Source organism: Amborella trichopoda, chromosome 10, assembly GCF_054954075.1.
Source record: "Amborella trichopoda isolate Santa Cruz 75 chromosome 10, AtrichopodaSantaCruz75HAP2 v2.0, whole genome shotgun sequence".
In the NCBI taxonomy this organism is placed as follows: Eukaryota; Viridiplantae; Streptophyta; class Magnoliopsida; order Amborellales; family Amborellaceae; genus Amborella; species Amborella trichopoda.
The window spans coordinates 32827440-32842498 of record NC_142345.1 but is presented as its reverse complement, the minus strand read 5'-3'; the positions used below and the strand labels follow the sequence as shown (position 1 = coordinate 32842498).

General features: G+C 36.9%; 1 protein-coding gene across 7 annotated transcripts in view; it reads left to right on the top strand.

Moving 5' to 3' along the window:
- The window catches only part of LOC18446713 (alpha-N-acetylglucosaminidase), a 95070-nt gene that overhangs the window by 47800 nt on the left and 32211 nt on the right, over positions 1–15059 (top strand). For all 7 annotated transcript variants that reach the window (XR_016041986.1, XM_011629676.3, XM_088848773.1 and 4 more), the window contains 3 exons: positions 6339–6448; positions 6543–6645; positions 9467–9565. Coding sequence is in view for 6 of the 7 variants with exons in the window: in XM_011629676.3 (XP_011627978.2) it covers positions 6339–6448; positions 6543–6645; positions 9467–9565 (312 nt within the window). In the remaining variant the exon portion in view is untranslated. The remainder of the gene's footprint in view (positions 1–6338; positions 6449–6542; positions 6646–9466; positions 9566–15059) is intronic.

Sequence of the window (15059 nt, the reverse complement as noted above, 5' to 3'; positions counted from 1 at the left end):
ACTAGAACTTCCTTTGCTCTCATAAAGAGATAGTAGGAATTTAAAGTAAAAAAGATTTGGTCAAAATGAAAGATTTGAAAGAACATTTTCAAAACATAAAATATTATCTATTCCCACAAAATATAGACACTAAATCTTTTGCAAAGATTTCACAAGGTTTCCTTCTTTAATAAAACATCTTTATTAAAAGATATAACTTACACTTAACAAAAATGAAAAGACATGGGCATCCTTACTAGGCAAGATGTGTGGGCCATGTGGGCCCCTATAGTATCATGAAGGGGCTCATGATTGACTCATCAAAGATGGCTAATTAAATAGTGAAATCAAGGTCCAGGAATGTAGGATACATGTTCCCCCATTAAGAGCACATTACACGTGCATATCAGTTTAGTGCATGAGGGGGACTCTCTTTATCTATATGTATACATGTTCCTTTACAAAGTTGCTTCCTAGTATGCAGCTGTCATATGTGCACCTTGTAGAAATTTGTTGAAGATTTGGTCCTCGCTCCGACAGGCCTATATTCCCACACAAGAGACCACAATGCTCTCTTGGCTTACAAACCATCCTTCGGCATTTCTCTGACTTCAACAAGGGTGATCCTCTGAAAACCCTCTACAATAGTGCCATATATCCAAGGGAAGGGTTTTGGAAATGGCCTGCGCCATTGACTGCCTAACCCTAGGTCAGTCGCAATTCCATTGAAGTGTATCATTCAATGGTCCATAAAACGCTGAGCTGAGCTTAAGCCGTTAAGGGTTCTTGGCTGCCTAGTGTCCAGGCGGCTGCTTAGATTTTTGGGCAGCCTAGGTTGAAGAAGAGGGGGCAGCGGAATATGAGTATACAACATTACAAGTTTTTGACTATTAGACTATCCGATTTAAAATAAATATGAGTATATGACAATAGCACATTAACACCATCAAATTTTAAAAATCCCATAATCCAGAATTCCAAACCATTGTAATAGACTACTAGCACAACCAAAAACAAAATATTATAATAATTTGAGCACAATCCATAATCCATTCTCCATAGACCATACTCCATGGTCCATACCATTCCATAATCCATAGTTCCATACAATGATACATGCATACACATAAGAGTAGAAAATAAAAAAAATAACATATACCCTCGAAGACTCAAGAGTCTTCAGTCATCATCAGAAAATATGGGGTAACCCTCATCATATGCATCGGAGTGGAGTCCATCAACATCAGAGTCATCTTCCTCTTCAACATAACAGTCGTCCTCTGTTTCTCCCGAGTCTGCCTCTTCCTCAGCTTCTTCTACCCCCATCTTTCTCTGTGCAGATGATCTAATGCCCTAGGAGTTTTAGCTGCTCTACCTGATACCTCTTCACCATTTTTTTGCTTTTTGTGTTTTACCAAACTCAAATGTTTCTTAATCTCCTCCTTGATATCTTCAGGAACTTTCTTACAAGAAGCAATAGCCCCCCCAATACCGGCAAGGTGTTTCTTGAACCGATAAATACTCCCATTAGTATCCTTTCCACTATAATTACACCTTATAAAATTTTTGTCATTCAGATTCGGGTTATAGCCCTACTTCCAACTCGGATCACCACTTCGAAAAGAACATTTTCATACAACAAGGCTCGTTTTTTTCCTTTTTTGGTTTTACCAAATTCGAATATTGTCTAATCTCATCCCTAATACCTATAAGAACTTACAAGAAGCAACATTTACTTTAACTGGCAAGGTGTTTCTTGAACCGGTTTATATCCCCATTGGTATCTTTTTTACAAAAATTATACCGTATATAATTTTTATCATTTGGATTTGGTTATAACCATAATTCCAACCTAGATCACCACCTTTAGAAGAACCAGAAGAAGACTTACCCAACTAACAAGGCTCCTTTTGCTCATTTTTTTTGTTCTACCGAACTCAAATATTGTTTAATCTCATCCCTGATAGCTTCAAGAACCTTTGTACAAGAGGCAACATCCCTCCTTATACGGGCAAGTTGTTTTTTGAATGGGTTTATACCCCATTAGTGTCTTTTTTGCAACAATTACATCTAATACAATTTGTCATTTGGATTTGGTTTATAACCATACTTCCAACCCAGATTACCACTTATAGACGAAGCTGAAGAAGACATTGAAATAACAAATAAAATCTCAAATATGAAGATTCTTGACTAACATTTTTTTCTCGATCTTCAATCTTTAATATTTGAAATGTCCCTCCACAAGGGCTATTTTCACCCTTGGGTTGGTGCAGTCTCCCTGGGCACCCACCAGGGACCAAACGCCCAAAATGGCCCTAGCAGCTAGGTGGGTGGCTTTTTGAAACAATGAATTCATTATTTACATGCTCTCATAGACTGAGAGGAAGATTTTTGTGGGGGTGGGGGGTGTGGCGGGGGCAGGCTCAATGTGGTGTAATAAATGAGGCTTGGAAGGAGGCACAAGGGTTCGAAGGGGAGCGATGCGATTGGGGTGGAGTGAGAAGGAGGCATGGGCAAGTGAGCTACTAAGTGTCATGATGGGGGGGGTGGGTGAGATGACAGGAGCAAAAAGGATGGTTGCGTAGCCCTTGTCATTGGATGGCTAGATGCCCAAGGGATTAGACGACGGAGAAGTGTATGCATCTTGGGAGGGATGAGGATTGAAGAAGACTCACCTCGAGAAGTGGAACCAGAGGGTGTAGATCCTCGACATTTGAAGATACATTGTAAGAACATGAACCGCACACAACTCTACATTGCTTTTGATAAATAAAGCCTTCTTTTGCTCCCAACCGTAATTAATGGATGGAGTCATTTCGCTCATGGCTCTGTCTTATTCGCTTTCATCTTCACCTTGTCTAATAGAGGACGGTCATCATCAAATTCATCTGATTTTATCACGAGCTTTTGTAACGATTCACACTTCTTACTCAAATTTTCCTTGTCACAAGTATCTTGGTCATATGCCTCTTCCACTGTGAAGCTTCTTTCTTCCAATACCCTACTTCAATTTTAAGTTGCAGATAAGACACATGTTGCGAATGATATTTGAGTGATGCCAGTATATGTTAACGGTCATGTAGAAAGCAAGGCAGAACTTCAAATTGTGCCTCAGTTTTGGATTGCCAGCAAGTAAAGCATGAACTTTGAATAACACCTTATTAGTGTGATCCAGAAAATAGTGTGTGCTTTGAAGTTGTGAATTGGTGCACAACTCCAAGTAGCATGCCCTGCACTGATGCACAACTCCAAGTAGCGCCCTGGTTGAGGCGCCATTTCAAATAGCGCCCTATCTCTACAGGGTACAAATATGTGATGATTAAAGCTTGAAGCGATGTGGAGCTGGATGCGATTCAAAGTTCTTACAGAGGGAGCATGAGAGAGGGGTGAGGGCGATGTGAGATGCTAGGGATTGTCCACGATACCCAATCAGCAGGTGGATAAATTAGGTGTCATCGAGAGAAATCATTGGGTGATTTGAGGTGGCACACAACCGAGGAAGAAGGGAGGAACAAAGAAAGCATTGGCATGTGGAGAGAGGTATGTTGGGGCCTTTGAAGCCTTTAAGGTCACCTTAAAGGAGATGTTGCGAGGTTGGGCGGACGTGGTAGCATTTGAAGCGGCATGTGGCAAAGGGGGGTCATCATGCAGAGGATCATCATGGAGCATCTTGCTCCTCTATCTACGTAAGGGATTATGGTAGTCCACAGTCCAGATATCAGGATCATGAGGAGACTCATGGTTCTGAGGACCATGCAGCTGGTCTTAGATCACATGCAGGGAATTGCGTGTGTCAATGGGAGCCTACATGGGAGGGGTGGGTAGCAGGCTGGGGGAAAATTGGAGATGGAGTAGGATTGTTTGCCAACAAAGAGGGAGAGAGACTTAGGGATCGCCTTTGTATAGGAGGTCTGGGGGAGGATGGAGGTGGACCCAAGGGGGAGGTCTTTTGGAGTTAACCTTCAGGAAGCCTCCACAGAGGTCGGCTGGAGGGGAAAGATAGTAGGTGGAGGACATTTTGGAGAGGGAAACGGGAGACAAATCTGGATTTCCAAGTGAGAGAGGCTCACTTTTGTATGTCCCGAGAGTCATGTCTTGGGGCAGAGAATCGAGGAATGAGAGAGTTCTAGAGGGCCTTGAGTCTCTTCTAGAAGAGATGGCCTGGGATGAGAGAATGATCTGAGGAGCTAAGGATGCTGATGTGGGGGCTAGGAAGAGGTGGAGAGTAGGGTAGACCCCAGCAAGGTTTGGCTTGTGCTGGAAAGGGAATATTATTTCAAACATGAGGCATAACTAGATTGGGGTGGGGGGGGAGGAGGGGGTGGAGGGGCGGAGGAAGGTTTGGGGGCAGGTTGGGTGGCTAAGGCCTTTGAGGTGAGCATGAGTTTAATGAGGTCGATGTAGTTATTGTAAGGGGGGGTGGGGTATATAGGGTAGTTGAGGTTTGGTGGGGGATTAATGGCAGAAGAGGAGTTAGGCTTAGGGAGAGGTTTAGGATGGACAGGTTGAGAATTAATGGGAGACAAGGAGCAGAAGAATTAGAAAGCATGGAGGGGCCACGAAGGTTTCCCCCCTAAGAGGGGGGACAAGAGGAAAAGGTGTTACCAGAGGGAGAGAAGTGCAGGAAAGATCAGAGTTAGGTTTGATGGAGCATGGCAATGGTGGAGTTCCATATTTTATAGCTCATTTCGTAATAAAATTCTCATAGAATGGATTTATTTGGCAATCATACTTATTTGTTCTTTCCTATGGCCCATGAAGTGCATCGTATTAATGGAAGAGAAATGCTTTAATATTTCTTATGATTTGAATATTAATAGTGAATGTGGAGGCTTTTATCTGAAAGTTCAGATTACCAACTTAATATGCATGTGAAATGACAAATATACATTAAATATTCTTGTATAAATAGCCAAAATCCCAATAGGTGCAGACGGCCCATGGGAAGAGGCTTGATGATGGAAGTTTGGGGGCGAGAGAGAGAGGGAGCAGTGGCACGCAGACCGTCTATGGGAATATGATTGATGATAGTAGTGGAGAGATAGCAGATCTGGGTACTTCTGAGGGAATTTTGAAGAGTATAAGCATGGGACGTAAATGCGGTGCTGTTTAAAGGAAAGTGGAGGGTACAGTAATTAAGTTCTGTTCCTTCTAAAATCCTTTGGCCATTTGTTATCTAATAATTGTAAAAATAAGGCAATTTCAGAAAGCTTTTGAGATAGATTTTCACTTCCAAAAGCGTCATGCAAAAATCTGCGAAATATTGTTTATGTTTTTAGTTTCGCTGTAGTTCCCCCCATTTATGTTCTCCCCATTTATTAATTGATCTCTTTGACATACCTTCTGGCTGCTTTCTACCATGTATGAAAATATGAATATATAGACAACTACCAATTCATTGTATCTTTATATAAAATTGCTGACAGATATCTGGCTTAATTTCCTTGGGGGGTGTGAAGAATGCAAATAAATAGTTATGTAAGATGAACATGTGCCACAACAATAACGGGTTGTCAGCATGAACTTTGAGGGTTGTGGTTGGGCTATGAGTTTTAGAATGAACAGCCTTGGAACATATCTTTGATTTGGGGAAAGAAGGCTTCATGGTTGAGGTCAGACCAGTGTTTATTTCATGATGTTTCTCGGGCTCAACAATGTGATTTGTTTTTCTTTTTTGAAACGGTGTATGTTTTATTGTATTTTCATGCATCTTCCATGAGTGCTAATAGAAATTTTTTTTTTTTAAATATTACTACAAATTGCAAGTTGGTTTCACAATGTTTTCTAAACAAATGCATTTTATGTGAGTTTCTTGGGACCCAACTGTATTATCATGCAGGTTCCAACATTTTATGGTTTTATGTCTTGCTTAATGTGTTAGCTATCACTTTGATCCTGCTTTGACACCATTTATTTCAGAGATCATTGGCCTAAAGGATTTTCATGACATGCTACATGTTGTCCTAAATATGTTGTGGACTTCTTTCTGTAATTTATATTTTCATGTTAATTTTTTACTGAGGGCATGGATTCAATGTTTATTGTTGTTAATGGACAGTGTTGAGATTCTATAGTGTGCACTAATCTTTGGTTTGAATTTTTGGTTGTAATAGACAGTGTTAACAAGCAATGTTAACAACAGTCACAGCAATCATCTCCTTCATGTCCATTGGAGAGTCATTGAGATTCTGTGTGCTTTAATTTTTTGGTGTTTGTGTAGAAAATCATAAGCAGTCCCATTGTTTGTTCCTTGTGCAATTTAGGAATGCTTAAGATGAAGTTGTTAGCTTACCTTTACATGCATTTCTCATGCATTGTGTTAATGTTCTCTAATTGTGGTAGTGCTTGTATTTCAGGCTCTTCTTCATTCTGTTCCTATAGGAAGGCTTGTTATACTTGATCTATTTGCAGAAGTAAAACCCATATGGATGACTTCTGACCAATTTTATGGAGTTCCTTACATCTGGTAAGAAACAAGTTTTGGCTAGAAATGATAAACTTTAGAAGTTTCTGTTCCTTTTTCTTTACCTCTCTGTTAATGGGATTCTGATGTTTTACAGGTGCATGTTGCACAACTTTGCTGGAAACATTGAGATGTATGGTGTTCTTGATGCTGTTGCATCTGGCCCTATAAACGCTCGTCAAAGTGAAAATTCGATGATGGTTTGCTGCTTTTACTTTGGCATTGGTTTTGATATATTTTATTAAATTGCAGAATTTTGAGCTTATCATAGTTTTAATCTTAAATAAATACTTCTATATGCATTTGACATACCAATGTATACTTGGTATTCAACTATCCTTGCTGACTGAAAATGATGGCCCATGTTGTTTTAATGATGTAACTAATTCATTGAACTACCCTGAACAGTATTACACTACTAGATTAAATGACTCAAGTCCCAAAATGAAAGAAAGGAATATATAATGTGAGTCCCCTTTTGCCCAACACAATCCTTCAGGATAAGGCGCCTAGCAGGACATGTGCCCTCTTTGCCTTGGTCAATATGATGTCATGTTGACAATCCTTTGCTTGATGTGCTTTCACCTGAGAACATCAACAATTATGCTCTCTTTGGAAAATTGATGTACTTTCACATGAGAACATCAACAATTACCCTCTCCCTTTGGAAAATTAAGCATTCTCAGTATGCTCAAAGATAGAAGGAATGGTGGATTCTAAGACTCATGAATGGGGTACTTTTTGTTTCAGTGGAAAACATCACTCCTGCCTTGTATATTGGGAATCACTTGTTGGTTAGAGCCTTGGTCTTCTACTTCTAAGGGAGCCATTTTTACCCTTCAAGAACTCATTTTTGTTACCATAAGTAGTCTTAAATCCCATTTCATCAAAATGTCAATTTTGTGGACTTTTGTGCTGCCACTATTGTTTTATCGCAAATGAAATGAATGATCTTACTTAGCTGGGAAATCAGTGGCATGGGCTTGATGTTTAGGGTTCACGAGATTAATTCTCTTGTACATTGGTTTTGATGTCCATATATCCCCATCAGGATGGTCTTGCCAACTCCAAAGTTGTTGTGACCGGTGGAGCCTTATTTCTTTAATATACGTGCAGCTTGTTACAGGGCTTGTTACGCAGTTCCTCAAGGAAATTCCCACACTGAAATACAAAAATCTAAAGGACACTTTGAAAGATATAGATTGAACACCGACTGGTTTCAACACAAACATAATAAACGATGAAGTAGAAGATATGGAGGGAAACCAATACCTAAAGTTGATGCTAATTGCTGCAGTGACTACTCGCGGTCAAGCAGCATAAATGCCAAAACCATCACCACTGATAGATCAGTTTGGCTGCCAATGCCTGGAGCACCTCGCTAGACCATTAACCTTTTCTGTTTGGCAATTAACCCCTTGTGTAGGGTATGCCGACATCATATATTCATTTTGCATTGCACACCTTATAGCCCTCTATGCCCGGGGCTTTCTCCTCTCTTCTCTATCTATTCTCTTTCAAAATTTAATTGAGAACCTAATTGCACGCGTTAAGAGGGACATTTATTTAAAATTTAGAACCCATTAGCTAGACAGTCCTATTGGATCTATTTGAAAACCCTGTTGTGTAACACTCAACGAGCAAAAGGAAAGCTTATATAATTCATTCACTATTTGATAATGAGCAGAGCACATCGAGTAGCCATGAGTATCTTCTTTGGAGCGCATATTCCTCTCGCTCTTATATGGAGGATGAAAACCCTAGGAGGGCTTCCAAGAAGAACAAGAAATAGTTTGAATAGTTTTTTTAGTTGTTTTGGGGATATTTCGAATATTTTCCTTTATTTATTTCATTGCTGGACAAATAAAGGACTTTTTAGATATTTAATTAAAGTTATGGAATTTAATTTTAAATTATACTTAATTTAGGACCTTTTGGCCAAAAATTTCATTGTATGGACAAATATTGTCTAAAACATTAAATAGACAATATTTAAGTGGCGCATGGATGGATGGAGCAAGATCACACAATTTGTTTTAGAGAAAAACTGGCTTCTATTGAAGAAGAAAGAAAAGAAGCCCAAGTCTTGAGCCCTAAGTTGGGAGTTAACCTTGGGTTTCCTCAAACTTGCATGCATTTGACTGAGATTTCTTGCTCATTCTTAATATTTTCTCAAGTTCTCTACATCAGACCAGGGCTTTGAAATCATCTAACAAACACATAAACTCTTTTGATAACACCTCAAGGAAAAGGTCACCGTATGTCAATAGAGTCTCTTGATCCACTTAAACTTGTTGGCCTAAGTTCAGCTTTACACCAAACCACAGGTGCATCTTTGAGATGAGCATCGGTTTCGATGGGCGAACCAACAACTTCCCTTATTTATTCTCCTTGGGGCCCTTCATCCATTTCTTCATCAAAGATCGACTGAACTACGAAATTTTGTTTATCATCATATGAGCAAAAGATACGTCCGGTTTCGTCCCTAACATGGCATACATCGATGAAAGGCCACACAAGGCCAACATTAAATATATCCAGAATAGAGAAGCTTCAAACATTACTCTGCAAGTAATTGCTAAACAAAAGTGGCCTGTGAACACATCAATCTTTTATTTATGAGTTGTATTCCAAGGTAGTGGCTCCTTTGTAACTTTAGTTCTGCACCGACTTTAAAACTAAAGAAAAGAAAATGTTATTACTTGGATTTTATGAAGTTACAATTTTCTGTTCATTGATTTAGGATTCCATATATGCATGCTGCTGCAGTGTGTTAATGAGGTTCATATTTTAAACAATTGTACACACTACGCAATGATTTTCAGTTTAATATTGCCTATTTCTAGGTTTCCTTGCTTATTTGTTGGCATGTTTCTAGCCAAGATTTGCTTGTTGGCTCTCATTATGTTGTACTTTAATGCTGACATATTTTATTTGCTCATGTTCGTAATTATTGTTATCTATTTTTTTACTGATATCAAATGTATCTGATGATTGTTTTATATATATATCCTTAAATAGGTTGGTGTGGGCATGTCCATGGAAGGCATTGAACAAAATCCTATTGTTTATGATCTTATGTCAGAAATGGCATTTCACCATAGTAAAGTGGATGTGGAGGTAATATTTAATCGAATGATGAATAGCTTATCTAAGAACATTTTTTAATATGTATAAGCATCTTTGTGCATGCTTTTCCTTTTAATTATAAAGTTTCCATGGACATGAACATAAGTTTTTTCGACTGACTTTCTTAATAAAATTATTCCATACTTCTTTAAAAATGCATGAAATAATTGATATCTGCACAATTAGAGTGCACAAATGAGTGCCATAAATAATGTTTTCTATGTTGAGCAATTCCCATCTTGGGTTCTCTTATAAAGTAATGCACTTAAACCGATACATTATTCTTGTATGAAGGCCTCTGAATGCAATGGGAATTGGAAATGTTTATTTGGATATACTCTTTTCGATATGGAACGTGAATACTTATGGACAAACAGTTATGCTCACCTATTTGTTAAATGTGTGAACTAGTTTTTGAGCTTTAACTCTCATTGTGTCATGTTACGATTTGCATGTACTTGTCTGTATTTTGTGAACCTACTGATGATCATGTTGTTGTAAGTACAATTGTCATTTTGTCTCAAATTCTTGCATATAGGCCCTAAGGGCTTCACTAGTAATTTCTGCAAATTATGATGGGAATTAAGTAGCCAAGACATAGTTCATGAAGCACTTTGGAGCATGTCATGCAAAGAACTAATCATCTGCATGACAGTAAACATTATAGGTCTACTGTGATTCTTCTGCCATTTATTGTGTGCTTTTTTTGTTTATTTATCACACTATGACCTTATCCCTAGAAATCCACCATCTTCTGGGCCAATTTCATGCCGTGCACTGCTAGTGCAACTCTGTCTTACTGGCAACCAATGCTTTGACATTTTCAACACCTCATGAGAGATTAATATTCTAGATTAATTGCTATATATCAGTTGGTAATGTTATGATCAATTTATATGACTAATGCAAAGTTTTAAATGTTAGATCTGCAAGTATTACTTCAACAAATAAAAGTTTGGTATAAGTCTTAATAAACTTTATATGCACCTGTATACATACTATAACTATATATGATTTAAGGATACTTTCTTTGAGAAAGTGCTTTTGTGCAGATTTTCATGTGGAAGAAGTTTCACGTATGTTAGATAGGTATCGAATCCTCAGTGCATTGGAGGAATATGTACTTGGAGCTCTTTGTAGAAAGCAATTTGCAGATTTTTTGAAATGGATAGCAAGTAGCAACTCTTTCTTTTAGGCCTAACTATAATTCTCTCTTAATGAGCTCATGCAAGATGCGATATGTGATGGAGACATGTCATTTTTAAGTTGGAGATTGAAACAATTCATATTCTAGTAGGTACCACTATTAGTATTTTTGAAGTTAGACTTGCCCACATTTTCCTCCAAAAATCAAAGATGAGTGTATGACCATGGTGAACGCCAACTTCTAATGTGATGCAGGGAAATTTGAGGGAACAATAAAATCAGCAAGAAACAAAGCTAAACACAACATAAGTCGACGAAATCGTAGGTTTCTTTACTACACCCAAGTTAGGGTTGCAAAAGCCTAAGTTTTTCTCTCTTTCAGTTTCTACAAATCATGTGGAATTCCCCTCTCAAGGCCTCACACATCTCTTATATATTATAATTCAATGTTCAAAGACATTACATGTCCATACAATGATTAAAATGACCTATATATATCTTGACTTAAACTTAAAATTTTTAATGACAAATTTACCCCTATGAATAGTACTCGTGAATAGTACTCATAAATAGTACTTGTGAATAGTTATCATGAAATAAGCAAAAAAATATAAAAACTCTAGAATCCTTAAAAAACTAAAAACCCAATAAATAAGCTCTAAAAACAAACTCTAATATATGCTTTTTAAAGATGAATAAAAGAAAGAATAAAAACAATTTTTCCCTCCATCATTCTCCCCTGGTTGGAAAAAACTCGTCCTCGAATTTGAAGTGTGCTAAGATGAAATTGATGTTAATTGGACAACATTCTTCAACTCGAATATTGCAAACATGATCTTGGAACTTGTGGGTTACTGCACTGACCAAAACACGGTGATTATGCATTGGAACTGAGAAGCCCTTGAGTAAAGGTCACTATATGTTGATAGAATATTTTTAATCACATAAACTTCTTTAATTTGTACTACTTCAGCGATGTAACCCTGCTGAATTTGCCCAGGCTTAGCTCTAGGACACACCATGAGTGCATCTTTGAAATCAACGATTAAACTAACAACTTCACCCTCTTCCAAATATCTTCACCATCAAATATCTTCACCATCATCGTGATCCTTACCATAGATCGGATCTTCTAAAATAGCTTGTTATTCATCTGAGTATATATCTAAGATTAGTGGTGAATCCCCATCTACAACTTGTTGATTTTCGCTGCAATCTGCGTCAAAATCAATAATCTCATCCTCCAAATCGAAAATCCTAGGGTGATGTTCCCCACATCTATGTCTTTTGTCACTATCCTCATCACTCGACTCCCTACGCAGAGCGCAACTGGAGATCCTCTTGGGCAGAAAGATCACCGTCTTGTCCAATATTGAGGCTTGCGAACTACTGCGCCAACTGTTGTACTTGCCTTTCAAGTTCTTCAATTCTATCATCTATGGCTACACAGAGTGAATCTACAAAAATCGACCTTCGACGGCCCCTTCTCGTAGCTATAGGTTTGCCGAAATCAACAACAGTTGCTGAAATCAGCAAAATCTAGGTTGTTTTGGCAAAACTTTGGCCAAAATCAGCAAACTCTAGAGCCCACTTATAACTTCCCTTATTTGTTGTTGACCTGGAGAACCAAAAAAAATGGTGCTACAGTAATTCCGTACGTACTATAGTTGAAGAAGCCACAAGTTTCTTCTCCACACCCAAGCTAGAGTTGCAAAAGCCTAAGTTTTTCTCTTTCAATTTCTAAAAATCATGTAGAATTTCCCTCTCAAGGCCCCGTACATCTGTTATATATTATAATTCAATGTTCAAAGCAGTGGTTTAAAAAACGGATCGGTGCGTCGGATCAGGCATCCCAAAAACTGATCCAGATCGGTGAATCGACGATCCGGATCGGGAATCGGGCCGAATCGCTCAGATTAAGTCTTAAAAAAATCCAAATAATTTTTTAAAATTCATTATAAATGTTGTTTTTTAGGAATCCAATAAGAAATGGAGGTACTACATTATTAACTTTCATTGTTTTCATCAATTTATGAATATTGAGATGTTCTTTCCTTGTATGAACTTATGTTGACCATTAAATTTACATCACACAAAAGAAATCATAGGATTATCATGGATTAAGTATATAATCATATATGGACTACAATAAAGAATTGACTAAATCGATGAAAAATTGGTCATTAAAACCTTGAATTGGCGGAAGACCCTAATCCGTTTAAAAAACCCAAATTATTACAACCTAACTAACTATAATATTATATACCAACAATATTTTATAATTATTTTATTATATAAATAATAACAAATCCAAAATATTTTATAATATCATCTAATTTGAACTATATTATTGACAACTGTAAGAAAAATAGTACACTACATGATTTATAATACAAAAATTAATAAATAAAATAAAAGATTTGGTTATCAATGTAGAAATTATTAAAATGCGTACCAATTTTCTTTAATTTTTTAGGTTTCTAGAATAAATTAGTGGAAGTGATTGTTAGTAGAAAGAGAGAGAGATTTCAAATGGGCTCATTGTATGAATCCTATCTTTAAATTAATATTACTAAATTTATGTTAAAGACCATCATGTTATAAAAATAAAAAATATAATTAGACCATTTATTCCTAGGTTGTATTAAGAAATACCTTTTATTTTTTTGACAAGAAATACTTATTGTGTTATCTTTTATATTTTTTTACAAGAAAAATATGATAGTTGTTGATTATCTTTTTTCTTTTTTTTGACAAAAGAAGATGTACTACATTTTTTTTTGCTTGTTGTATTACTTTTCATTTTTTTTTACAAGAAAAATAAAAAAATGATGCTGCCAAAGTACATTTTATTTTTTTATGCCTTTTGTATTATTTTTTTGCAAGAAATACTTGTTATATTACCTTGTATTTTTTTTACAAGAAAAATAAAAAAATATTGTATTATCTTTTTTATCTTTATCTTGAAAAGCCTTTTGTTTTTTATTTTTTCTATTTTTTTACAACAGTATTTTCTGCCTTTGTTTATTTTTTTACAACAAAAATAAACGAGGACGCGTGCTTAGGTTCGAACTCTAGACGTCCACCGAAAATCGGAATTGTCAACCAACACCGCCACCTCGCTTAATGTGATTTTATTAGCTTCTATAATAATATATATTCAATCGTCTTGCTTTAATGATTTTTTGTGGGAATTATCCCACATCGAAGAATGAGCCTCGCTTTGTTCTCCATAAATTCTTGTGCAATAGATATCGTATTGTGCGTGTAGAAAAGCGAGGGGGCAGACATGTGAGGTGAGTTACCACGTATAGATATGTTGAAGGATTTTTAGGTGCCACGTGTTGCTCTCGTGAGGCGGCCACATGTAAATCCAAAAATTACTAGAATGCCCACGTTTTTTCGGTGAGACTCGCGATTCACTATTGGGAATCGCCCGGTTCTCTTTGAACACGGGCGATTCCCAGTTTTTTTGTGGAAGCGGCTCGATAGCAGACGATTCCCGAGTTAAACGGGGAGAGTCCGGCTCGACTTGGTGAGTTTTCAAACCCTGGTTCAAGGACATTACATGTCCATACAATGAATAAAATGACCTATATGTCCTAACTTAAATTTAAATTTTGTAATGACTAATTTATCCATGTGAATAGTACCCATGAATAATACTCATGAATAGTACTTGTGAATAGTTCCCATGAAATAAATAAAAAATAAGAACAATTTTTTTTTCTATCATAATGTGATCTGGTTGAATATGTTGAATTAACTGTAAGTTTTGTAAGGGAGCATATTAACTTTCTTGTGAGACCTAGACCTTAACTTAGCTTTCTCTCAAGGTTACTTGCTCCTAAGTTTCCTTTATAACCACAGGAGCCTTCATTCCCAAGTTGCTAAAATGTGTTTGGGATGTGTCATAGTAGTGACAACATGTCACCATGGTGTCGTCATGGTAAATCTATGTATTTAGAGATCTGTCATCATTGGCACCACATTTATAGAGATGTCTCATAACGGTAACCACGTATCAACAAAGTGTGACACTTGTCCAAATATGCGCAATAGTCAATGAGACTTTTGTTTTTCCATGTGCACATCATAAATGAAATGTTATAGAATCTAAATGACTTTTGAGATAATCTATAAAAGTTAAAGGATTTTTATACATACCCTTTATGTAATTCCATGATTACCATATGAGCTATAATAAATTATAAATTCCAGTTTGGCCTTGGGAAGCTATATTTATTGTCCTTGTTAAGCATGTTATTCGACTTAGAATATTCAACAATAGAACCTATTAAAATTTCACTATGTGCAGATTCTAGGGGACATCCTCCCA